The sequence below is a fragment of the Aethalodelphis obliquidens genome, unplaced genomic scaffold (genome assembly GCF_003676395.1).
Source record: "Aethalodelphis obliquidens isolate GAN/ISIS:26980383/991018 unplaced genomic scaffold, ASM367639v1 scaffold15, whole genome shotgun sequence".
Lineage (NCBI taxonomy): Eukaryota > Metazoa > Chordata > Mammalia > Artiodactyla > Delphinidae > Aethalodelphis > Aethalodelphis obliquidens.
Window position 1 is genome coordinate 14268684 of NW_020837959.1, and position 27585 is coordinate 14296268.

A 27585-nucleotide genomic window follows, 5' to 3' on the forward strand; every position below is an offset into this window, starting at 1 on the left:
CTTTACGCACATCTGCACACGCCACATCTTTTCTATAAAACTAAACAATTTTGAATCCTGAATCCTTAATTTTCTGTGGTTTACATTTATTTATGGGCATTACATAATCTTTGAAACATGGTATTGCAATTTATGCAGTCTTTCATTTTTGTTTAACACAGTTTATTTCTAATTATGATGTGATGCATATCCGTGACCATGTACTTTGGTGCATTTTTCCTTTTTCTGAATTCCTAGAAGCAGACTAACTGGTGAAAGGCCAAATTGTTTTCCATCAGGTTTGGACAGAATTGCCCTCTTAATAGCTGTTTGTGTGCTTATTTCATTGTCAACTTTGAGTACCTGAATTACATTTTTTCTCAGTCTAAAGTCTAAAATAATGTCAGACAGTTTTAATTTGAATTTATTTGATTTATAGAGATGGAAGTTTTTGTGTATATTGAGCAATCTGTCATTTTTGAATTGTCTCTAATGGGTTTTTTCCTATGAGGCATTTATATTTTTGAAATAACTTGCAGTAGTGCTTATAATATTTTGCCAGATTTTCATTTGTATTGTAATTTAGTTTAGAGGTTTTAAATTATATATCATTAATTATATTGAGCTTTTTTTTTCTCCTGTTGCTTTTGTACTATGTCTTTTTTAAGATCCCAGCATCATCTAAATCTCCATAAGCATTTTATTGTAGCTCTTTTATCATTCCTTATCTAACAATAAAGGCAGCTAGAAATTCTTATAGTATTTGATATAAGTAAGCTAGGCCCCGTTTTTTCCGAAACATCCCATTTCCCCATCATGGGTTATTGACTAATTCTTCCTTTCCCCCGTCATTGAAAGTAAGGGGCACAGTTTATAACTGTGTCCAGCTAGGTACTAGATTGTCCAGTCTGCTGAGACTCTCCTTTGTTATGTCCCCACTGTCCTGCACTGCAGGCCTCTGGGGTGTGCTCTGCACTTCTTTCCCACCCTCATCTCGGAGGCCAGCAGGTTGGGGGTTAGTGCAGGACCTGTCCCAAGAGATGAGGGTTGAACAGTGTCTTGGGCCAGATGCACTTGGCCCATCAGGGAGTGGTTAAATCCTGGCTCTCCCGATGCTGGCCACACCTCAGTCAGTGAACTGTCACCTTGCAAAGGGAATGCAGTTGTGGAAACTGCCACTGGTGTCAAGACAAACTCTCTGGAGACTCTTATCTCAGAAAGATGATGACATAAGGGGGAATGCAAACTGGCTGAGTGCTGTGGTGTTTTAGAGAGGTTGGTCCTGTTAGGCCCTCTGTAACTAGTGATCATGAGTGCATAGAAATGTTTAATTTCAAACTAGGATTCTTTGCACTATTTTCAGAATACCACTTGTATTAATCTTGTTCTTCGTTAACAGTCAGAAATCCAAATGATGTAGATGGAGACTGGGTGAGCTTTCAAGGGCATTTTCTCTGGCCTTGACCTCTTCCCCTTTCCTAACCATTTAGTTTGATGAGTTTTGGTAATTTTATATAATAACTACAGCCCCAAGCAAATGTAGAACAGCCTGAAGGTGTATTATAATTTTCTACTGTGTCTTTATGACAAAATAAACAGTGTAACAAATTTATCTCCTGTAGTTTATTCTTGGTTTTTTGGGTCTTTGTAGTCCTGCATCTGGTCAGCCTGAGAGGTGTCAACTAATGTCCACTCAGATGTGTCAAGTGGATAATTTGCCTTTCTGAGTCTTCCGGGGTCCCCAGATCTTGTTAACTCCCTTCCTTTGGTTGACCTGAAACAAACAGACTGTCAGATATTTCTCCAGGAAAATGAGTTTATTTGGGATCAGCAGAGAGTTGCAATTCAAGGTCTGCCACCATGGAGTCACGTGCAAGTCCCCAAAGGACAAGGGAAGAAGAACTCTTACACATAGCAAAAGGAAGTTGGGAGGGCTGTAGAAAAGAGTTTTTCACTGGCTGAGTCTTTACTGGGAAAGAAGAGGAGTCTGTCTTCTTCCCAACAGGCTCTACTATTGTTGTGACTTCATCTATTAAAGTTGTCAGAGGCTTTCTGCTGGGCCCACATGGGGTTACTCAAGAGCGCTGTCGTGGCGAAGGCTGCTCTTTGTTTCGTGGAACTCTGTCCTGTTCAGAGCATCGCTGATCCTCTCAGTTGATCCCTCAGCAGCCTTGGGAGGTGTCATCTCCATGTGTTCTCCCCATTTGCCAGAGGTCAATACTGAGACATTATGTGGCTAGTCCAAGGTCATAACAAGCAGAAAGTGGCAAAGTCTAGACTCTGACACAGGAAGATTTCTACCTGAGGCACATCGAGTGGAATTTTTTTTCTCATTTAATTAAAAAAAATAGTGGTGAAATGCACACAACATAAAATTTACCATCTGAACTACTTTTAAGCATTTGGTCCAGTGTTGTTATATATATTCACATCATTGTGCAATCAATTTCCAGAACTCTTTTCATTCTGCCTTAGTGTGTCATTAAACACTAACTCCCCACTCTCCTTCCTTACCGCCCCTGGCAACCACAGTGCCACTTTGTTTCTCTCTGAATTTGACTGCTCTGAGTACCTTCATGTAAGTAGAATCATACAGTTTCTGTCCTTTGTGACTACACCATTTTACATCCCCACCATCAGTGTGCAAGGGTTCCAGTTTCTCCACATCCTTGCCAAACCTTCTTTTCTCCTTTTTTTCCTCCCATAGTAGCCCTCCTAATATGTGTGAAGTGGTATCTCATTGTGGTTTTGATTTGCATTTCCCTATTACTGATTTTGAGCATCTTTTCCTGTGCAAGCAGAATTTTAAAGAGGGCCTTTCAGGGTAAGTCCTAGTGTTAATTCCCTGAGTGTTCTCTGTAGGAAATAACTGTAAGATACATGGGCCAACACGTTTCAAACCTGTTTATTGGTAAAGCTCACAGATTTATACTTTTGGTTTTGGAAGTAAATTGAGACCTAGAGATATTAAGGGTCATGGAGATGCTGAACTGGAGTGGAGGAGGAGATCGGGGGGACAGTTGAGGCCCTGAGGCCTCAGTACCACTGCTGGGACTAGAAACCAGTCTTCTGACTCCTGGACTGGGGTGCTTTAGAGGTGCCAACCTACCAGGGTTAGCAAAATCTGAAGCTCAGTCTCTCTTATTGCTTCTTTAATAATTCATAGGCATTCACTTATTCAACAAATGATTCTTGAGCGTCTCCTCTGTACCTATATTATGCTGGGAATGACACAATAAATAAGAGGATAGTGATCTCTGCCTTCATGGGTGGCTATTGTCTGGCCTAGGAAATTTCCTTACCCTGTAAAATCAGTAAAATGGTGTTAATCTTTGGGATACCTCTGCATATTAAATCATTTAAATAATGCATAATGGATTTGAATAGGTTTTGGGGGCGATCCTCTGTACAGTTGTTTTTTCCTTTTATAATTAATAAGTAATTTGCAGAGAGATAATTTGATATTATGTCAATATTGTGCCCCACATCAAAGTTTCACCTATTAGCTTTTTCTTCAGTGGATAATTTTCTGCATCCATTGTTCCTTCTGTATTTCTTTGCATTTAATTATACAAGATATTTCCCTTCTCTCCTGTTTATGCAGCAGTAAAAATTCATCGATTCTTTTGTTATTTTTTTAATTAAAAATTTTTTTTTCTAATTAATTTTGGCTGTGTTGGGTCTTCGTTGCTGCACACAGGCTTTCTCTAGTTGCGGCGAGCGGGGGCTTCTCTTTGTTGTGGTGCGCAGGCTTTTCACTGCAGTGGCTTCTCGTTGCGGAGCATGGGCTCTAGGCATGCAGGCTTCAGTAGTTGTGGCACACGGGTTCAGTAGTTGTGGCTTGCGGGCTCTAGAGTGCAGGCTCAGTAGTTGTGGCGCACGGGCTTAGTTGCTCCACAGCATGTGGGATCTTCCCGGACCAGGGCTCGAACCCGTGTCCCCTGCATTGGCAGGTGGATTCTTAACCACTGCGCCACCAGGGAAGTCCCTGTTATCTAATGGGTTATAATTTTTCATGGTAGGTGTAGGGCCATTGATAAAGGTGAAGAAGGTGAAGAGTGCTAGGTACTGTTGCTTCCTTGCAGCGCCCAGAGTCTTGGAATATTACCTGTATGTAAACACACATACAGGCATGGCTATCCTGAGTGCCTGTGGGTAACATGAGGGAAGACAGCTTGGGAACCCACCTACAGAGCGCAAGTGAGGAGTGGTGGCCAGGTGAACTCACTAGGTATTACCACCTGCACTTTTGTTGGCAGGATCTGATCCCTTTATTTTTTTTGAAGAAGGACTTAGTATCTTTTTAAATTGAAGTATAGTTGATTTACAATGTTGTGTTTGTTTCAGGTATATAGCAAAGATTCAGTTATGCATATATATTTTTTTCAGATTCTTTTCCATTATAGGTTATTACAAGATATTGAGTACAGTTCCCTGTGCTATACAGTAGGTCCTTGTTGTTTATCTATTTTATATATAGTAGTGTGTATCTGTTAATCCCAAACTCCTAATTTATCTCTCCCCCAGTTTCCCCTTTGGTAACCATAAGTTTCTTTTGTGTATCTGTGAGTCTGCTTGTTTTGTAAATAAGGTCACTTGCATCATAGTTTAGATTACACATGTAAGTGATATCATATGGTATTTGTCTTTCCCTGCCTGACTTATTTCACTTAGTATGATCTCTAGCTCCATCCATGTTGCTGCAAATGGCATTATTTCATTCTTTTTTATGGCTGAGTAATCCATTGTATATATATACCACATCTTCTTTATCCATTCATTTATCGATGGACATTTAAGTTGTTTCCATGTCTTGGCTATTGTAAATAGTGTTGCTATGATCATCGGGGTGCATGTATCTTTTTGAATTAGAGTTTCCGTCTTTTCCGGATAGATGCCCAGGAGTGGTATTGCTGGATCATATGGTAACTCTATTTTTAGTTGTTTTTTTTGCGGTATGCGGGCCTTTCACTGTTGTGGCCTCTCCCGTTGCGGAGCACAGGCTCTGGACACGCAGGCTTAGTGGCCATGGCTCACAGGCCCAGCCGCTCCGCGGCATGTGGGATCCTCCCGGACCGGGTCACAAACCCGTGACCCCTGCATCGGCAGGCGGACTCTCACCCACTGCGCCACCAGGGAAGCCCATATTTTTAGTTTCTTAAGGAACCTCCATGCTGTTTTCCATACTGGCTGTACCCATTTACATTCCCACCAACAGTATAGAAGGGTTCTCTTTCCTCTGCACCCTCTCCAGCATTTATTATTTGTAGACTTTTTGATCATGGCCTTTCTGACCGGTGTGAGGTGATACCTCACTGTAGTTTTGATTTACATTTCTCTAATAGTAATATTGAGCTTCTTTTCATGTGCCTGTTGGCCAATTATGTCTTTTTTGGAGAAATGTCTATTTAGGTCTTCTGCCCATTTTTTGATTGGGTTGTTTTTTTTGATACTGAGCTATACGAGCTGTTTGTATATTTTGGAAATTAATACTTTGTTGGTCAAAACATCATTTGCAAATATGCTCTTCCAGTCCATAGGTTTTCTTTCATTTTGTTTGTTGTTTCCTTTGCTGTGCAAAAGCTTTTAAGTTTAATTAGGTCCCATTTGCATATTTTTGGTTTTATTTTCATTACTCTAGGAGGTAGATCAAAAGAAGACATTGCTGCAGTTTATGTCAGAGTGCTGCCTATGTTTTCCTCTAAAAGTTTTATAGTGTCTGGCCTTATGTTTAGGTCTTTAATCCATTTTGAGTTTATTTTTGTATGTGGTGTTAGAGAATGTTCTAATTTCATTCTTTTACATGTAGCTGTCCAGATTTCCCAGCACCACTTATTGAAGAGAATGTCTTTTCCCCATTGTATATTTTTGCCTATATTCTTTGTTCTAGATTAACTGACCATGAGTAGTGTGTGGGTTTATTTCAAGACCTGATCCCCCCTTTAAACTATATACAGGCTGGACTTGCCTATTCCATGAGCACTCCATTCTTTCTTTTCTTGTGACCAGGGAACTAACAGTGAGAAAACAGACCACCTACAAATACTCATAGTCAGGGCAGGCTACATATTTTAAAGGTCCCAGTGCAAAATGGAAAAAGCGGGGTCCATTGTTGAGAAATTATTTCAAGATAGCAACAACAGGATACTAACCAAGTATGGTTCAGTTTAACAAATGAGAGGCGGTCAGGGTATTACAGAAATATGAGTTACCTAGGATGAGGATCTTAAGGGTGGCTTCCTAGAAGAGGTGAAAACTGGGCTGACCCTAGAGAGTGAGGCTATCTCCCCTACATGGACCTTCTTCTCTTTTTTTAGACCACAGGGTATTGAGGAGGATCACTTAGTCATTCTGACTTAAATGTCAGTCACCAAGAGTTTTCTGCCACAGTACATTTTAATTATCTACCTCTGGAGTTGTGACACATGCCATGGGGGGGCATGGAGAGGTACTGTCCAGACCTCCCTTCAAGGACTTGTTGCCCCAGCTGCTGGATGTGCTGCTAGTGGGCAGTCTTTAGCCATCAGCTCCTCTGGGGGCAGCCTCTATGCAGTGACCCATCAAGGTGGAGGTATAAGGGCCTGGCCATTGGACATGTCAGGAAACACTGAAGGGCCGTCTTCATTCCAGAGCCCCCATGGGGTCATCTAAAGTCATTGGCCAGTGTTCCAGCTTGATTTCTCCCTCTGCCCTAACTTGTTTCTTCCCTCTCGCTTCTGCAAGTATTGGTCCCAAGGGCACCCCTAATAAACATCCCAACACTAAACTCCATCTGGGTCTGTATCCCAGAGAACCAACTTGCAGCATGTATCAGAAAACATTCTAGTACTTGGGGAGGATTTTTATTTGAAAATTACTGGTTACACATATAACATTTTAGAATCACCAAGTGAAATACAAAATGGTGGAAACAAGGACTTTGTGGGTAAATGTGGTTACCTTGGTTTAAAATCCTCAATCTAATGTTGTCTGACCAAAATGAAATTACCTATTAATAACAAAAGAAAACTATTGGGACTTCCCTGGTGGCACAGTGGTTAAGAATCTGCCTGCCAATGCAGGGGACACGGGTTCAAGCCCTGGTCCGGGAAGATCCCACATGCCACGGAGCAACTAAACCCGTGAGCCACAGCTATGGAACCTGCGCTCTGCAGTCCACGAGCTCACAGCTACTGAGCCCACATGCCACAACTAAAGCCCGTGCGCACCTAGAGCCTGTGCTCCGCAACAAGAGGAGCTGCCACTCTCTGCAACTAGAGAAAGCCTGCACGCAGCAACGAAGACCCAACGCAGCCAAAGTTAAAAATAAATAAAGTTATTAAAAAAAAAAAACTATTATGTTGAACCATATGAAACTGCCATTTTATAAGTTAAAAAAAGGTTGAATGTTAGCAGTTCCACATGGTTCAATCTAATAGAAAAAGTACATTAGCATTTGAAATTTAGAGGACATTATACTTATGAATAACTCATGGGTAAAAGATATAATTGAGTTAAATTAGAAATTACCTAATACTAGGGTTATTGATCAGTGCTAAGCACCAAAACTTGTAGGTTGCAGCTAAGGTGGGTCTTAGGAAACAAAAGTATGCTTTATGTACTTAATTTTTAACTTAATTCTTTTTCTAATATAAGTTTCCAGTTTAAGAATTGAGGAAAAAAAATCTCAAAATAAATGAAAAGTTGAAGGAAAGAAAGAATAATATAATGAACTAGAAAATGTTTAAAAAACCAGAAAGGATCAATCAAGCCTTAAAAAGCAAAAAAAAAAAAAAAACCACAATTATAGGTGCTGCAGAGTTTAAACATATAAGATATTGTGAATAAGTTTATGTCAGTCAAGTTCAAAACTCACAGGAGATCCACTCCTAGAGAAATAAATTGTACCAAAAATGACTCTATAGAAATAACAAACTGAATAGTCCTAAAATAATTACCCAAAACTAACCAGACATTGATGGTTGCACAACACTGTAAATGTGATTAATGACACTGAATTGTATGCTTAAAAATGGTTATATGGCAAATTTTATGTTATATATAGTTTACCACAATAAAAAAAATTAAGATCTTCAGTCTAAAAGACAATCAATCATACATCTGTCCTTCATTATGAAATCCCCTAGAAGGGCTCCTATTTTGAAAAAGTATATTTTCTCTCCCTTCTCTTTTAGAACATATAATATTGTCCTTCTGTATTTTAACCCTATATCTTTTTTTTTTTTTTTCTGGAGAGGGGATGCCTCTTTCTCATACAATGTCACTTAAACTAAGGTATATTTTTTGTTTTTCCTATTAGTTTTCTCTTACTATTTTAACCAGAGGTCTTTGGGTATGGAACCCAGTTCTGTTAACGGAAGTGGTGAGACAAAATGGCAACTTCACACACGTCAACTAAATAGAATCCCTGATATAATTGGACCAGGGGTATATAATTTGGGGAATAGTAAGAAACATCTGTGACAGCTTTGTCTTGCACCTTAGAAAATGTGCTTTGTCTCTGGAGTCTGTCAAGGCACAAAAACTGGGAGACAGCTTTTATTGGTGGCCTGTACCTCTGATTTAGGTAAGAAAAATAATCCTTTTGTAAGAGCTTAGAATCGTTGGGTGAAGTTGGAGAAAATAATCCAAATAAACGAACATCTTGTATTGTAAGTATTTGTTGCTGGTGTAAAGAAAGTACAGTGTAGCTTATGCAGAGCAAAAACTATTGGAGAAATACCTTCGGAATAGACTTGACCTCATGGGAGAATCACGGTGCTGACTTAAAAATTGTTAAGGCTGAGGGCTGTCCATTGGAAGCGTTCATAACCACATGGTCACTGTGAGTAATATCTGTCTATGTCATTTTGAAGTGCACCTGAGGGGAAAAAAGACAGAAACAACATGTTTAAAAGTTTTAAAGTCCTCCTCCCTAAGGCAGTGCATTTCTAGGTCCACTTCTTTATGTGAAGCAAATCATATCACTACTGGAGCCACAATTTAAAAAACCAGGGATGTATTTATTCTATGGAGGAAGTAGCCCCATTAAAACCCTCAATGGGGCTGAGCTTAATACCAAACAACCTGTAGATCCACTTGAGTTCTGATCATTCTGATTCACAGATATGTTTTATCACTATATTAAATTGATAAGCAGAATCATTTTACTGACTCAAAACCTGGAGATATATTAAAAACAGGGTGACAGGCTGGGAAATCTAGTCTGAAAAGGGTTTCTCATTTTCACACATAAAGTGAGCACACCAGATTTGGATGTTAATATCAGGTTGTCATCCCTATATTTTATAAACTTGTACTGACAAGCATTGAAACACTGGCATATATGTATGAAATATGCTGGCATTTAATTTGTGCAGCAGAGCAGTTATAGGGCCTATAGAAATGTGATCTGTGGATGATGGGTCACAGGAATGAAAAGAGAATCAAAAGCTTTAACAAAGACTCAACCAAGCAACTTCGAAAAAGAAAGATGATACCAAATAATAAGACAGGTCTTTGCCAGGCCTTTGAGTTCTTGAATTCTACCAATTTCTAGCTGAACTGGAAGAAATAAAGGTTTTCTGCTAAATGTATAATCAGAACATAAAGGAAATGAAATGCTGTCAAGTTTCTCTGTTCCACAATCATCAGTTTTTAGTAGCTGTAGTGTATCTCAGTTCCTTGACAGATGTGCAGAACAAAATGAAATAATGTCAAGGTTTGTGAGCTGTTATCTCAAAATGTATTTCTTTGAAAAAGGACTTCAAATGTCATTTTTTTCCCCCAAAGAAGAATGTGAAATGTTTTGAGTTCTTTATAACAGAAAATGTACCATCTATCTGAGGCTGACTTGTGTCAGGATCTGGGTTGCCTAAACATAGGATTATGGATCTGTTTTATAAAACCTGGGACCAAATACATTTGTGGGTGCTGTCAACAAAGTTATCACGAGAGATAATGGACATCACACATGAAATAGAAAAGCACTGAGACACCTACCTTCATATCAAGTGTACTTTCTTTTTCTCTTGTTGCTTGCATACTTGCTACCCGCCTCCAAACAGCACTGAATATGAAATGCTATATATTAAAATGTCTCTTAAGTTAAGCAGAAAAATAAGAAATTCTCCAAGAATGCGTGGACCCCACTGGGTGAAATCTGAGGCTATTTCCATTATAATGCAAGAATTCAAAAAAATAAGGCCTTTGGGGGGAGGCTAATTGCATATGATCTCTCTCCTCCATTTTTTAAAGCTAGCCATATTTTGTGTGGTTATCTATCATGTACTCTCTTGGTGAAACTAATAACAGCCAAAAGACAAATGGAAATACTTTTAACTTTCTACTGCTTGACGGTCCTCCCAAAATCACCTAGTTCCTTTCCCCATAACTCTTCTCAATGTAATTTTTTAAAAGAAAAAAATTTTTTAATTTATTTATTTTTGCCCGTGTTGGGTCTTTGTTGCTGCACACAGGCTTTCTCTAGTTGCCGCGAGCAGTGGCTACTCTTTGTTGCAGTGTGCGGGCTTTCTTACTGCAGTGGCTTCTCTTGTTGCAGAGCATGGGCTTCAGTAGTTGTGGCACATGGGCTTAGTTGCTCTGCGGCATGTGGGATCTTCCCAGACCAGGGCTCGAACCCGTCTCCCCTGCATTAGCAGGCGGGCTCGTAACCACTGCGCCACCAGGGAAGCCCAGAAAATGTTATTACTAGCACCTTTTAACCAAAATGGCCTTTGCTTCATGGTCTGCAATAATTGAAACCAAATACTGAAAACAAGCTTTCTGTGTATAAAAGCCTTGATTTGACCCTTCTCTTTCTCAAGGTGTAGACTGCACCTTGAGACAGCAGAAGTGAAAGAAGGTGTCTTTTTCATAGGGTGGGTTATGAAGAGGGTCGAGATGACTGAACTCTTGTTAGCAGAGTCCTTGTGTATGGGCTGAGCCTGAATGGAGAGGCCCAATCTCACCTCTTTCTCTCTTCTGGAACCACTGCTGACCCTGGAAAAATCATTTAAGCTTTCTGTGCATGGGCTACTGCATTTGTGAAATGAGACAATGACCTACCTCATAGGAACTAAGTGATGGCCACAAACTGCAGGTTTAAAACATGCTGAGCTAAGTGTTGGTTGTGATTATGATGCTGCTCAAGAGACGTGGCTCCTTAGTCCATGGAAAGTAGCAGCATCAGTTGGATTGAATGATGAAAACAGAACATCTCAGAGGCCTTTTGTGAATCTTGTAGTTTTATCTTAAAAGAAGCCCAGTTGAGACACATTTAGCTCAGTGAACATGGTAACCTGGGTGGCAGAAAAGTGGTTAAAAAAATTACTCTTTCTAATCTGTGACTTTGAGAAGTTACCTAGGTTCTTCTGCCTCAGTTTCTCCATCTGAGGGATAATAATTCCAGCTCAGAATGGTCGTGAAGATTAAAAGAGATAATGCCAAAAATATTCAATTTATGGTAAGCAGAACCTAAGACCAGTGAGTGGTGTGTTTCTTGGCCCTCTTCCCCTTCTTCTCTCAGGCGTGGTTCATTGTAGTTCCTCCAGTGTAGGTTAAAACAGTCTAGTACTTAAACTCCAGCTTGTAAATAAAACCACCATCATGGAATTAGATCTTACTAAGAGCAACAGAGCAATAAAAGCTCACCTGCATGGATAAAAGCCAGCAATCAGTGCTTCAGTATATGTAGAATTCTGGCTCAAGACTATACGTTCATTCTCCCTGAACTGCATGGCCCTAGTTCGATCCCAGTAACCCTCAAACTCCTCATCTTGAAAGGTCTAACTTTGTGTACATACTGGCAGGTATATTACCAAAGTTAAAGACTGCTGGAGAGTTAGAAAGAATTTTTGCTTTTAACTTAATGGAACAATGAATATTTTTTCTCCTTATCCTTTCAGAAATCACCCTGAACAGCAAGGATATTGGGAGATAAAAAATAAGCCCAATCTTTGATGAAATCAGGAGTCATTTGAAATTCCAAGTGACAAAATATCTGGACAGGCTACATTAAGCAACTGGATCCAGTGGGCTGTGGCATGACAGAGATGGTACGTAAGGGTAGCAGATCATAGCTCTCCGACTAAGGGGCAAATGCCAGTGAGGAATCATATAGAATCAATATCTTTGCCTGAAGCATGTAGATTGGTGAGGTCCTAGGAGAAGAGAGATTTTGAAATGCAGGCACCGTTGACTGCCCATCTCTGCAGGCTAGGGAGGAATACAGGCTAAATGAATAGGTGTTCTCGATTTCTCTCACTTGCTTATTTTTTCTCTCTAGGCCATGTGGAACTTCTGTGTTAAGCACAGAATTCCCTTTAGTCTCAAATGATGCCCTAGCCACAACTATCCCACAGATATATGGTCTAAAAAAAACTCAATTCAAAGGTGAGTAGTAGGAATAACAGTAATAAAAAAGTAGTATAGGATCTGTAAAATACACAAACAAAAATGAAGACAAGGAGTAACATGAGCATATGATGGATGAGAAAATACTGAAAAGATGAAAATTATAAAAAAAATACAACAATACATTCAAAGAAAATGTAGTAGAACAGTCAACCTGTGGACATCCAAGAGTACAGGAAAACATGGCACAGCAACAATGATGAAACATGAGTTGACAGAGGCTGAAAGTGAAATGGAAGAGAAAAATGAAAACATCAAAGAAATGATCATTCTAAAAGGCAGCATGAAGATTAGTCACTGCTGAAAAAACAACATGAGACATGGAGGATAGGATTGAGAAAGCAAGGCAAATAACTGTAAATTAATGAAAAATTTAAAACGATTAAGGAGATAATAGCTTTATAAAATAGACAAAGGACAGCAACATATACATTATAGATTGCTGTAAAGAGGAGAGTCTAATCAAATAAATTCAAAGATGTAATTCAAGCAAATGCTTAGAAATAAAAGACTTGAATCTAGAGGTCAAGAGTGCATGATGTCCTAGGAAAAACTAATGACCTTCAAAATACAGAAAGAATCCTTTAAGAATCCAGGAAAGAAGATCAAGTTTTATCAAATTAGAGCTGCAGCAGGTAAATATTTCATACAGTTAACCCTTGAGCAACATAGAGGTTGGGGTGCTGATCCTCTAGACACTCTGTATATAACACTGCAGCCACCCTCCATATCTACAGATTGAACCAACTGTGGATCATGTAGTACTGCAGTACAAATTTTTAAAAAGGTGAATACAAGTTAACCTGTGCAGTTCAAACCTGTACTGTTCAAGGGTTAACTATATTTACAATAAGTCAGGGATTCTAACTCCAATGCACTAGATGATATAGAGCCTTGTTTTCAAACTTTTATTTGTACTGCCACCCACAGTAGTAAATACATTTAAATTTACATTGAGTACCAGTACAGATTTCACTGTCTATATTTATATTCATCTATCCTGAAAGGAATTTAATGAAATATTTACTATTGCTAGGAAAGATACATTGCTATTCTTCGTCCATTCCATTCTTTTCTATTTAATTTCTTAAAACATGCTGGTCATGACTGACTAAATGGATTTCACAGGCCCACTAAGGACTCACAACCCAAACTTTTAAAAACAGTATACAAGGAACAAACGGAACAAACCTTAGTCAACTAGAGATGCAAAAAGTATCATTTAACACAGGTAAGTAAAATAATAGAGGTTTAAGTATTTTTAAAGATTTGAAGGTAAACAGTAGAAGAAAAACCATTTAAACACTAAAATTTGTTGGTAGAATGGAGAAATGGAGAAAGGTTTATAATGTGAAGTCAATAATAAGGAAATAAAGTATTCCTGGAAGAAATTAAAGCAACACACAAAATAATGAACAAAAAAACAAAAATTACAGACTACAAAATAAAAGGTTTTTTAAAAAACTGAAAGCATAACAGAACTAAGATAAAACATACCCCTAAGGGCTAAGATTAAATCTCAGAGCTAAACCTAACTATAATACTTGCCATTGCAGGAGACACATCTACAATCTGATATCAAAAGACAATCAAAGACATATCAGGCGGGCTTCCCTGGTGGTGCAGTGGTTGAGAGTCTGCCTGCAGATGCAGGGGATGAGGGTTCGTGCCCCGGTCCGGGAGGATCCCACGTGCCGCGGAGCGGCTGGGCCCGTGAGCCGTGGCCGCTGAGCCTGCACGTCCGGAGCCTGTGCTGGCAGGCTGTAGCACATGGGCTTAGTTGCTAAGTTGCTAACTTAAGTTGCTAACTAAGCCCGTGTGCCACGTGGCTGCTGAGCCTGCACGTCCAGAGCCTGTGCTGGCAGGCAACGGAAGAGGCCACAGCAGTGAGAGGCCCACGTACCGCAAAAAAAAAAAAAGACATATCAGGCAAATGAAAACTGGGGACTTAATTTCAGTTTTGAACCACGCTGGATTCATTAAATGAATCAAAGAAAGGCACTTGAGTGTTGTATGAAAGGAGTGTTGTATGAAAGAAGAGAAGGTTAGCACTCCCCTTGACAAGGATGGAAGAGGTCCTTGGACCTGACAACATGCAAATGGTTAAGGCATTGCCACCTGCTTCAGGGCATCTAACTGTCATTTTTTGTAAATTTAAGAAAACTGAAATCATATCCAGCATCGTTCCTGATCACAACACTATGAGATTAGAAATCAATTACAGAAAAGAAAATGTATAAAACACAAACACGTGGAGGCTAAACAATATGTTACTAAACAACCAATGGATCACTGAAGAAATCAAAGAGGAAGTCAAAAAATACCTAGAGAAAAATGAAAACACAAGCCAAAACCTATGGGCTGCAGCAAATGCAGTTTGAAGAGGGAAGTTTATTTGAAAAATCTCAAATAAACAACCTAACCTTACACCTAAAGTAACTAGAGAAAGAACAACAAACAAAACCCAAATTAGTAGAAAGAAAGAAATCATAAAGATCAGAGCAGAAATAAATGAAGTAGAGACGAAGAAAACCAGAAAAGACCAATGAAAGTAAAAGCTGGTTCTTTGAAAAGAGAAAGTTGAAAAACCTTAAGCCAAACTCATTAAGAAAAAAGGGAGAGGGCTCAAATCAATAAAATTAGAATGAAAAAGAAGTTACAACTGACACCACAGAAATACAAAGGAGCATAAGAAACTACTACAAGCAACTCTATGCCAATAAAATGGACAACCTGGAAGAAATGGACAAATTCTTAGAAAGGTACAACCTTCCAAGACTGAACCAGGAAGAAATAGAAAATATGAACAGACCAATCACAAGTACTAAATTGAAGCAGTGATTTTAAAACTTCAAACAAAAACTCCAGGACAAGATGGCTTCACAAGAGAATTATATCAAACATTTAGAGAATTAACACCTATCTATCTTTCTGAAACTCTTCCAAAAAACTGCAGAGGGAGGAACACTCCCAAATTCGTTTTATGAGGCCATCATCACCCTGATTCCAAAACCAGACAAAGAATACCACAAAAAAAGAAAATTACAGGCTATATCTCTGATGAACATTGATGCAACAATCCTCAACAAAATACTAGCAGACCAAATCCAACAACACATTAAAAGGATCATACACCATGATCAAGTGGGATTTATCCCAGGGATGCAACGATTCTTCAGTATTCACAAATCAATAAGTGTGATACACTGAGGAGTAAAAACCATATGATCATCTCTAGAGATGCAGAAAAAGCTTTTGACAAAATTCAACACCCATTTATGATAAAAACTCCAGAAAGTGGGCATAGAGGGAAGCTGCCTTAACATAATAAAGGCCATATATGACAAACCCACAGCTAACAACATACTCAATGGTGAAAAGCTGAAAGCATTCCCTCCAAGATCAGGACAAGACAAGGATGTCCACTCTTACCTTTATTCAACATAGATTTGGAAGTCCTAACCATGGCAATCAGAAGAAAAAGAAAGAAAAGGAATCCAAATTGGAAAGAAGTAAAACTGGCACTGTTTGCAGATGACAAAATACTATACATAGAAAATTCTAAAGGTGCCACCAGAAAACTACTAGAACTCATCCATGAATTCCTTAACGCAGGATACTAAAGTAACACACAGAAATGTCTTGCATTCCTATATACTAACAAAAAATCAGAGAAATTAAGGAAACAACCCTATTTATCATTGCATCAAAAAGAATAAAATACCTAGAAATAAACCTACCTAAGGAGACAAAAGACTGGTACTCTGAAAACTGTAAGACACTGGTGAAAGAAATCGAAGGTGACACAAACAGATGGAAATATATACCGTGTTCCTGGATTGGAAAAATCAATATTGTCAACATGACTGTACTACCCAAGGCAATCTACAGATTCAGTGCAATCCCTATCAAATCACCAATGATAACTTTTCACAGAACTAGAACCAAAAAAATTTTAAATTTGTATGGAAACACAGAAGACCCTGAATAGCCAAAGCAATCCTGAGAAAGAAAAATGGAGCTGGAGGAATCACGCTCCCTGACTTCAGACTATACTGCAAAGCTACAGTCATCAAAACCGTATGGTACCGGTGCACAAACAGAAATATAGATCAATGGAACAGGATAGAAAGCCTAGAAATAAATCCACACACCTATAGTTTTGTCAATTAACCTATGAGAAAGGAGGCAAGACTGTACAATGGAGAAAAGACAGTCTCTTTAATTCGGTGGTGCTGGGAAAACTGGACAGCTACATGTAAGAGAATGAAATTAGAGCATTCTCAAACACCATACACACACAAAAAATGTAAGGCTATAAACTCTTAGAGGAAAACATAGGCAGAACTCTGACATAAATTGCAGAAATGTCTTTTTTGATCCACTCCCTAGAGTAATGAAAATAAAAACAAAAATATGCAAATGGGACCTAATTAAACTTAGAAGCTTTGTACAGCAAAGGAAACAAACAAAATGAAAAGACAACCTACAGACTGGGAGAAGATATTTGCAAATGATGTGATGACCAACAAGGTATTAATTTCCAAAATATACAAACAGTTCATATAGCTCAGTATCAAAAAAAGAAAAAAACCCAAACAACCCAATCAAAAAGTGGGCAGAAGACCTAAATAGACATTTCTCCAAAGAAGACACACAGATGACCATAAAGCATGTGAAAAGATGCTCAACATCACTAATTATCAGAGAAATGCAAATCAAAACTACAATGAAGTATCACCTCACACTGGTCAGAATGGACATAATCAGAAAGCCTAAAACAATAAATGCTGGCAAGGGTGTGGAGGAAAGGGAACCCTACTACCCTATTGGTAGGAATGTAAATTGGTACAACCACTATGGGGAACAGTATGGAAGTTCCTTATAAAACTAAAAATAGAACTACTATATTATCCAGGAATCCCATTCCTGGGCATATATTTGGAGAAAACCATGGTTCAAAAGGTTACATACACCCCAATGTTCATTGCAGCACTACTTACAATAGCCAAGACATGGAAGCACCTAAATGTCCTTTGACAGATGAATGGATAAAGAAGACATGGCATATATACACAATGGAACATTACTCAGCCATAAAAAGAAATAAATAATGCCCATCTGCAGCAACATGTGTGTACCTAGAGATTATCATACTAAGTGAAGTAAGTCAGACAAAAAAAGACAAATATCCTGTGATATCACTTACATGTGGAATCTTAAAAACATAATACAAATGAAGTTAGTTACAATACATAAATAGACTCACAGACATAGAAAACAAACTATTGGTTACCAAAGGGGAAACGTCGGGGGAGGAGGGATAAATCAGGAGCTTGGGATTAACATACACTCACTTCTATATGTAAAATTTTGGGCTGGCCAAAAAAATTCCTTCAGTTTTTAAGTAAAAATAAGACATTTTCTCCAAGAACTTCATTGAAAATTACTCACCGTTTTGTTCCACTACTTTCTGCCTTTTTTCAGGTAACTTCATAATTCCATCTTCCCCAAACTTATTGTCTGTTTGAGGAAAGAACTGTTCCAGGTACCTTTTATAGTCTTCCAGGGAACTGAAACTTTCTCCATTACGAGAATTTTGTAAAGACCGAAATAAATGGAAATCCGAAGATGCAATGTCTGGTGAATATGGCAGATGAATCAGAACTTCCCAGCCAAGCTGTAATGGTTTTTGCCTGGTCATCAAAAAAACATGCAGTCTTGCATTATCCTGATGGAAGATTATGCATTTTCTGTTGACTAATTCCAGATGCTTTTCGTCAAGTGCTGCTTTCAGTTGGTCTCATTGGGAGCAGTGTTGCAGCAAAACCAGAAATGAGTAAATGGCCTTAGGCACATACCAGCCAAACAGGCCTGCAAGAGTTAAGCAGTCTTGGTTAGTCTTTAGCTGTTACTACTAACACACACTTGTAGCTAGACTTGTCCTTCACAAAGCTAAACAAAGCCAATTACTCTCTGACTCCATATGAATTATACTCTGCACCTGGCATTCTTCTCCCCCTACACTCCCCTGTAGCATTCTGCATTTCAAAAACAAGGTTATGCCTGATAACTTCAGGGACACCCGACCTGGTTGCTGAGCCACCTGATGCCAGCTTTTGGCCATAAATTTGCAGAAGAAGGAAATGCAAGACCTTCATTAGTTTGAGCCTTATCACCTACCCCAGACCATGGAGTCTTAGCCTATAAAACCTTTCCCTATTCCCCAGGGATGGGGGGGGGGGCCACAGTTCTTGAGGTGGTAGCCTGCTGTGTCCTCTCTTTGCCTGGTAAAGAATAAAAGCTACTTTTTCTTGTTCTGCTAAAATTTCTCTTTGTATTTTTTTTTGGCATTGGTGAACAGAGAGCCAAGATTGTGGCATCAGCCGAACTTGCTGGAATTAATCGTTGGATTTCTGGAAGGAGCTCATAATAGAAGACTCCCTTCCAATCCCACCATATACACAACATCACCTTCTTTGGATGAAGACCACCGGTGCCTTTGGTGTGGTTGGTGGTGGTTCATTTCAACTGCCCTACAATCTCTTCTGTTCCACATTACTGTACAGTATCCACTTTTCATCTCCCGTCACAATTTGTTTTAAAAACGGACCGTTTACATTAGTTTCAGTAGAGAATTACACGTGGAAATATGGTCAAGAAAGTTTTTTGTGCTTAACGTATGTGGAAACTAAACATCAAAGCGATTAACATAACCAAGCTGGTGCAAATGATTTTCAGTGCTTGATCTGGATATTTTGAGTATGTCGTCTATCTCCTGCATGGTATAACGTTGATTTTTCTCAATTAATGTCTTGATTTGATTGCTATCAACTTAAACTGGTCTACCCAACCGTGGAGCATCATCTAGCAAGAAATCTCCAGCAGGAAACTTCACAAACCACTTTTGATACATTCAGTCACAGCACCTTCTCCATACACTGCACAAATGTTTTTCTGCATTTCAATTGCGCTTTTACCTTTCTTGAAATAATAAAGCATAATATGCCAAAAATGTTGCTTTTTTCTTCAATCTTCAATATTAAAATAGCTACACAAAAATTCACCAATTTTAAGTTTTTTAAATGCACGCTGATGTGACAGCTGTCACAATACAATGTAACAAAATTGTTTTGAATGAAGTTAAAGACAACTAAGTACTACTAGAGCTGACTTATGGAAAAAACTGAAGGAACGTTTTGGCCAACCCAATAGATAACCAACAAGGACCTACTGAATAGCACAGGGAAATCTACTCAATATTCTGTGATAACCTATATGAGAAAAGAATCTGAAAAAGAATGAATATATGTATAACTGAATCACTTTGCTGTGCACCCTGAAAGTAATACAGCATTGTAAATCAACTATACTCCAATAAAATTTAAAACAAAACAAAACAAAAAAAGGCACTTTAATAGAAAATGTAATTCATAGTGAAAAACCTAAGTCATGAATATCCAGGGACTGAAAATTTATAGCACTGAAATTAATCAAAACAAATTACAAGAACTATAAAATGGAACTTGGTACAGTATGAGACTAATTCACTTCTCTAGGTCCAAGTCACATCAAATGGACCAAAATAAATAAGAATAGAGAAAACCTAAATAATTAATAAAACCACTATAATTAAAAATTAAACTCTATACCTTAAATAGCCAATAGTCCATCTTTTTAAATGCCAAAAGAACATTCACAAAAAAATTACCTATAAACTAGAACTTAAAGTACTATTAAACACTGTTTCTGGGTGGAAATGGTATAGAGGACTTTTTTTTTTTTATCATAAGGCAATGAAATGAGTAAACTAGAAAACATACAAACAAAAAAATCCTCTATCCACAGGAAATTTTAAAGATCTCTTTCTCAAATAATTCTTAGGCCTAAGAGAAAACGACAACAAAATTGCAGAATCTATAAATAAAAACCTAACTGATGAAAGCACTACACACCAGAACCTATGGGATATAGCTAGAACAGTATTCAGAGAAAAGTTCACAGCCTTAAAATATTTATATTAATAAAAAAGAAAGAAAACAAACGTATTCAAGAAGTAAGAAGAAACAACAAAATAAACCAAAGGAAGGAAGGAATGATTAAAGATGAAATGCAGAAAGTGATAAATTATCAAAAAGAATACAAGTAGTAAGTGAATGTGAGAGTTCCTTCTTTGGGGGAGAAAACATAAAACTGTAACAGTTCATTAGAAGGGAAAATGAGGGCTTCCCTGGTGGCGCAGTGGTTGAGAGTCCGCCTGCCGATGCAGGGGACATGGATTCATGCCCCGGTCCGGGAGGATCCCACATGCTGCAGAGCGGCTGGGCCCGTGAGCCATGGCCGCTGAGCCTGCGCGTCCGGAGCCTGTGCTCTGCAACGCGAGAGGCCACAGCAGTGAAAGGCCCGCGTACCGCCAAAAAAAAAAAAAAAAAAAAAGGAAAATGAGTAGGGAATGGAGAGAGCATAAATACTATCTAGCCATTAAAAACAATGAAGTAACTATGTATTAATATAATCTGAGATATTTAAATGAAAAATCAAGGAACAACTATCATTTGCACTTAAAAACAAGGAAGGCCACATATGCACAAGTTCTTACTGATGCACAGAACATGTCAACAGAACAGTCAGCAATTGTGCTGGGGCTCCATCCTGGGGGAGGAGCTGTGTGATGACAGGAGTCGCAGAGTGACTTATTCATAAATTTTAAAAACCTATTTAAAAAAGTAAAGTTTTTACATAAAAATGGAATCTAAAAAAAAAAAAGTGGTTCTAATGAACCTAGGGGCAGGACAGGAATAAAGACGCAGATGTAGAGAATGGATTTGAGGATGGGGAAGGGGAGGGGGAAGGGGAAGCTGGGACGAAGTGATAGAGTGGCATGGACGTATATACACTACCAAGTGTAAAATAGATAGCTAGTGGGAAGCAGCTGCATTGCACAGGGAGATCAGCTCAGTGCATTGTGACCACATAGAGGGGTTGGATAGGGAGGGTGGGAGGGAGATGCAAGAGGAAGGGGATGTGGGGATATATGTATACATATAGCTGATTCACTTTGTTATACAGCAGAAAACAACGTTGTAAAGCAATCATACTCCAATAAAGATTAAAAAAACCAACTCTAACAATGTAGACTCTTAAATATAGTATATAAGTTGTGATAAAATATTTTTATACTTTTCATCTTAAAATCACAAGTGTAAATTAGTAACTAGATATTTTAAATTGTATTCACTATTCCAATATGCCAAATTCCCTTAAACATGACAAATGTATGAAATAAAAAATGTACAGATTTTTTTTAAAAAGTAAAGTTTTTGAATTTTGTAGCATTAGGTATATCATTTGTTTAAAAACTGATTATTAAAAATAATACATTTTAATTATTTAGAGTCTCTAAAGCTACTTAAAAGAACTGTGGATGCATTTTTTTTATTATTATTGGGAGGGAAGGGTTTAGTCTATAGCCTTTTAAAAAATCCCATAAAACGCTCTATATTCTCAAAGCACTTAGGCATCTGCTATCTCATCTGAAAGCACTTAGGCATCTGCTGTCTCATCTGATCCCTGTAATTAAGTGTGAAGAAGCTAAGCAGTGCTGTAATCCCTGCACTGCATACAGGTGAGGACCCTGAGGCTCAGAGACCTTGGGGGACATAAGGCCACATCGCTGCTAAGTGCCTCCTGCAGCCTATTCAAACTGGTCCAGGCTCCTAGGATATTAGGATTTCATAACTTTTGGGTTGTATCTAGTGATTTCATGAGTAGATAAAATGACACCTCTGTTACACAGTGGGAACAAAGAAACTTCCAAAAAACCTCAGTCATGTCTGCTTCATCACAGAAGAAACTGAATGACAGGCATTCATCCTTTGTTATGGGCTGAGTCCTGTCACCTTCTATTTTATATGTTGAAGTCCTAACCCCCAGTACCTCAGAATGTGACTGTATTTATTTATTTATTTTAACATCTTTATTGGGGTTTCTGCTTTATAACAAAGTGAATCAGTTATACATATACATATGTTCCCATATCTCTTCCCTCTTGCGTCTCCCTCCCTCCCACCCTCCCTATCCCACCCCTCCAGGCGGTCACAAAGCACCGAACCGATATCCCTGTGCCATGCGGCTGCTTCCCACTAGCTATCTACCTTACGTTTGTTAGTGTATATATATCCATGCCTCTCTCCGTGACTGTATTTAGAGACAGGATCTTTAAAGAGGCAAATAAGTTAAAGTGAAGTCATATACGTGGGCCCTAATCTAATATGACTGGTGTCCTTATAGGAAGAGATTAGGACACAGGCACACAGACGGATGACCATGCAAAGACACAGAGAGAAGACAGCACCTCCCAGCCAAGGAGAGAGGCCTCAGAGGAAAACAACCCTACCAACACTTTAACTTCAGACTTCCAACCTCCAGAGCTGTGAGGAAATAAATGTCCATTGTTTAAGTTGCATACTATGTGGTCCTTGTATGGCAGCCCTAGCAAACTAATGCATCATTCAGCTTTATGTATCTAAAAAGTACTTTCTCTGCGATTTCACGGATCATCTAAAAGGGTAAATCAGACTGATTCAGCTTGCCTGCACCAACGTTTTCAGAGAAGCAACTATGGGGTCAAGAAAACGTGGCTTGGAAGCACCTCTCCCCAGATGTTTTCTTTTCAAACGAATGAATTCTGTTTTGTTAGAGTGAAAAGCTTGACTTAGGCTAGTCCTCCCTGTGTTACAGCTCTGAACAGTGCATTGATATCTGATGCTTGCACGTTTAAAAAGTTGACAGTCTGACAGGTTGTTCTCCTAAGAAGACTGAGCATATGCAGAAATAATGTCAAGAGGATATTCAACTAGGATGGGAGTCAAGGTACGTATTTCCTTATGTCTTTCTGTAGAGGTGACCTGAGCCAGTGGCAGGACTGAAATCCAAGAGTGATGTTCTGCCACCCTGTGAACTTGGGTGACTGGCCCGCCTTGGCTACCACATGAAAGAAGCAGCGTTCTCAGGCTTGACACAGAGCAGAGTGCCTAGGGCGGAACTCAGCCTCCCCCACCAATTCACCCCCTGCGCTCCCTGGACCAGTTCTGTGACCTTAGGTGAGCCCTGGACCCAGTCTCCTCATCCATGACCTGGGATAAAAGACCATGATGAGGATTAAGTGCAATCATACATGTGAGAAGAATGTACAATAAATTATAAAGAACTATACAAATGTAACTTAACATTAATCTTGTTAAAGTAGGTGCAGGATTACTAGATCAGGAATCACAGGATTTCTAATTCTGTGACCTATCCCTGCTTTTGTATTTATGTTACAGTTGATTTAAAACATATACTGAAAGAACAGATTTCTAATTGTGTATCTGCTGCAAACTAGCTTAACACTAGTTATATATAGAAGACCACCTTCCTTCTAAGGGGCCTTAGTTTCCTCACCTGTAAAATGAGGATGTTGAACCCTATTATAAGACACTTTTTAAATGAAGACTGACACACAGGTGGGGACATCTCTCTTAGATGTGAAATGCCTAAGGTCAAAAGACCAAAAGGGTTTGGGAGATTCCTGGCCATTTTGTGCCTAGGTTATACAGGGAATCTCAAATTATTATCAGGTCTTCAGAAGGAAGGTCTCACTCTAGTAAATGAAAGTGCTGTGTGAATTTCAGGCATAAAAAAATATAGGGCTCCAAGGGCAGCTTCTGTATGTTCGCATACAATATAAGTACTTAGGAAAAGTTCAGAACACAGACTTCATCATCCCTAAACCTAGATGTGAACTCCAACTCTGCCCATTCTTCAGCCAGCTCTGTGACCCTGGACTGTTTCCTACTCTGTGAACAGTGGAAGGTACTGCTCTTCATTTCTAAGGAGGAGGAATGAGATGAAACAGTGACAGAGGGAACTTAGGCTACATTTTAGATAAACCTTTCTAAAGAATTACTTAGACACTGGGACATGTTTTCTTTAACTGATGGATTAAATATTTTACAAGTAATTTTATGCAGAAATGCAGAAAAGTATAAATCAGGAAAAATGCACCCATAATTTAATGCCCAGAGATAAAGTTTTGATGGAAAGATATCATATACAGTCGGAAACCTCTTCCCATGTGAGCCACGCATCTCAGTGGGCAAGAACACCAGCCCTCCCCTCCCTCCCTCCCTCCTTCCATCAACCCCACTCCCACCTTGTTCCAGAAAGAATTACAGGCAGCTGCATGACAATGGATAACCCTTAAACCAGACCTCAGTTATCACATCTATAGGAGATACTACCACCTGACCATTGTTAGAAATGTACGTGACCCAAATGTTACTCATCAAGCACCTTTCTCACGCCATGTACAGTGCTTAGTGCTTTCACACATCTCATCTCTGAAAATACTTTGTAAACCTTCAAGCACCATTCACTACAGTGTTAGGGTTACTGTGAATTCTTGATTTGTCCTGATGACAATTTCATCTTCTAGAAGGTACAGGAAGCATAGGGGGGCAACTGGACCTAATTCTAAACAACAAAGAATTAGGGAGAAAGTGACAGTATCATGAAGGAGTTTTCTTTACTCCTAGAAGATGAGAAAATAGAAGTGACCTACACCTTTCCCTGGTAGATCTCCCTAGGCCAGAAATATTCCAGATGTTTTTCCCCTCAAACTTCCTGGATGTTCCTTGACAGCACTCGTATCACAATGTGCTGAGCACCCCTCAGAATGAAACGTAGAGGGTCTGCAAAATGAGTGTTCTGTGCTGTATGGGAATCTGAACCCATGAAGTTGAAACATGTGCAAAGTCCAATCTGAAATCTCTCAGGCACATGTGCACATGCACGTCCTGCACCCCACCCTCACAGCTTCTGCAGGTGCTCAGCAGACCCACCTTCAACTTGCAGTGTGTTGTTAAGACCCAGTCATGAAGCTTTGTCTCTGGAGGCTTATAATTGAAAAGGGCACAGAGTGCTTATCAGACACCTGGTAGAGATCGTGTGAAGAGTAAATCCTGGAGACAAACTTTAATCACAACTCCCTGTGGCAGGCTTACCTGTTCTACTGTTTCAATGAGGGCTGCAGCCTCGTCCTTGCCCAGTTGTTGCACCATCTTGTAAAACAGGCCGTCTCTATCTTGCAGCAAATCATATGGCTTATCGTATTCTTCTAGTCTCCCTGAATCCAAAACCTGTTAATCAGCAGGGAAAAAACCCATTGCACACAATGTTTCACAATAAAGTATTATAACTCAGACAATATTTTGTAAAGGAACAGGAGGGGAAGAATAGAGAAAATCTGTTTGGGTGGTAGGCCTGGCTGGTATTTTAATGGTTTGATTAACTTGTTTTACTAGGCAGATAAAGGCCTAACCTGACCTTTTATTACTATAATGTTATAGGAAGGGAAGAAAAATGAGTTTTAGACTATGATTTCTTTAATTTTTATTGGAGTACAGTTGCTTTACAACGTTGTGTTAGCTTCTGCTGCACAGCAAAATGAATCAGCCGTACATATAAATATATCCCCTCCCTTTTGGATTCCCCCCCATTTAGGTCACCACAGTGCATCAAGTAGAGCACTCAGCAGTCTGGCATTTTATATTCTGCCCAGGGCATTTGGGGTGGTTATCATTAGTTAGTGCTTTTAGTTCTCAGATTCTGAGCTTTAACGGCTATTTATACAGATACACAGAGTTGGGAAATTTCTTGATTTAAGAAAATCAAACTCTATCTAAAATCAGGTTGATGTCATACAAACCAGATGGCAGTGACCTGACAGCAATTGTTAAGTTGGTTTGACAGAATCTTAGTATTTGGGAAAAAAGTAAATGCCTCCAGAATTTCTTTAGGGTTGTGAACTAAAAAATTGCCTGTCATATCAGTGAACAAAGGATGTTGCAGCCATCAAGCCACCACACTACAGCTGCCCCGACAATAAGCCCTGAGGGAACTCAGGATAGAACCAGAATGTGTGCGGCCACCCCCAACAGTGCACGCTGAGGAGACTCAGGATGAGAAAAACACAGGATACTGGCCTCAGACAGCTGAGGTGCACATCAAAGGAATTTCAATGAGCCCAGACTTTGCATCTTCCCATGTATAGAAAAGCACTAAATTCATTAACTTGGGATGTCTGGTTTTCTTTGATTAACAGTAATCTTTTAATGTTCTGACTACCTGGTCTTTTGTTGCAAAAATTACGTATACTGGCTCATCCCCTTGCCTCTTCAGAACCATTTCTCAGTGTTATGAGATGCTTTGTCCCTAAGTCCTCACAATGTCCACCACATAAAACGTAACACTCAGCTTCCAGGTTGTGCTTTTTTTTTTTTTCTTTTTCAGTCGACAGGGTCCTGGATTATGTTAGTTGCTAAGAGGAGCAGAATCCCTTGTCTGAGAGGTTAAGATGCTTCTTCAACTTGGCTTTGATTGTAGTTTATTATTCTGAGAGTGAAAGGCTGGCAAAAAGAGCTGCTACATAAGCAGCATTAGCAGAATTTCTCTGCACAGAAGAAATCCCTAGAAATCCAATTTTTTCTTGAACTAACACTAAAGAAGCAAGTAAGAAACTGAGCTTCAAATTCTAATGCTCACAGCCCGCACAGTACCTGGGAACAGCCCAATCTGAACTGCCGAGGATCTGAATCTGTTTTCACAAGTTATCTTTCTTTGCTTCTTTTTCTTTCTCTCTTCAGCTGTCTGCTGTTCAGCCCTTTTGTGCACATTGATATATCCCTAGTTGAAAATTAAAAGGGAGAGGAAGGGGGTCTTAACTCTGCCTTTCTACTTATTAGTGGCTTTGCATAATGGTTTTAGAGGGAAAAAAAGAATCTGAAACAGTTGGCCCAAATGACATAGCTATAAAGATAGTTCTGATGTTAGGTGGTACTTAGTTCTTCATGTAGAGTAACTGTATCTTAAGAGAATAATGCAGCAACTCTAAACAGGACACAGGTTGTTCTTCCATATCTAGTATTGCAGTTAATTCCATCCTATGTCATTTAATTGGAAACATTTATTAAGTCTCCTAAGGGCAGAAAAGTGGTCAAGATAGTGGAGTAGGGGGATGCAGAGTTCACATCTCCCCACAACTAGGGCACCTACCAGACTCTGGGGATGGGAGCAACCCCTGAGCAACTGGACTACAAACTCCAGTGCTGGAAGCCTCAGGCCAAACAACCAATAAGATAGGAACACAGTCCCACCCATCAAAGAAAAAAAGAT

General features: G+C 39.1%; 1 protein-coding gene and 1 non-coding gene across 2 annotated transcripts in view; one reads left to right on the forward strand and one right to left on the reverse strand.

Moving 5' to 3' along the window:
- Nucleotides 1-1519: 1519 nt before the first annotated feature.
- Nucleotides 1520-27585, reverse strand: part of LOC113625296 (multidrug resistance-associated protein 4-like) — a 167319-nt gene continuing 141253 nt past the window's right edge. Inside the window, 3 exon segments of the mRNA XM_027115725.1 lie at nucleotides 1520-1753; nucleotides 8702-8839; nucleotides 25416-25550. Coding sequence (XP_026971526.1) covers nucleotides 8732-8839; nucleotides 25416-25550 — 243 coding nt within the window. The 3' untranslated portion in view covers nucleotides 1520-1753; nucleotides 8702-8731.
- Nucleotides 14395-14520, forward strand: LOC113625513 (U6atac minor spliceosomal RNA). The gene has a single exon (XR_003434712.1). It is a non-coding gene; the product is annotated as a U6atac minor spliceosomal RNA (small nuclear RNA).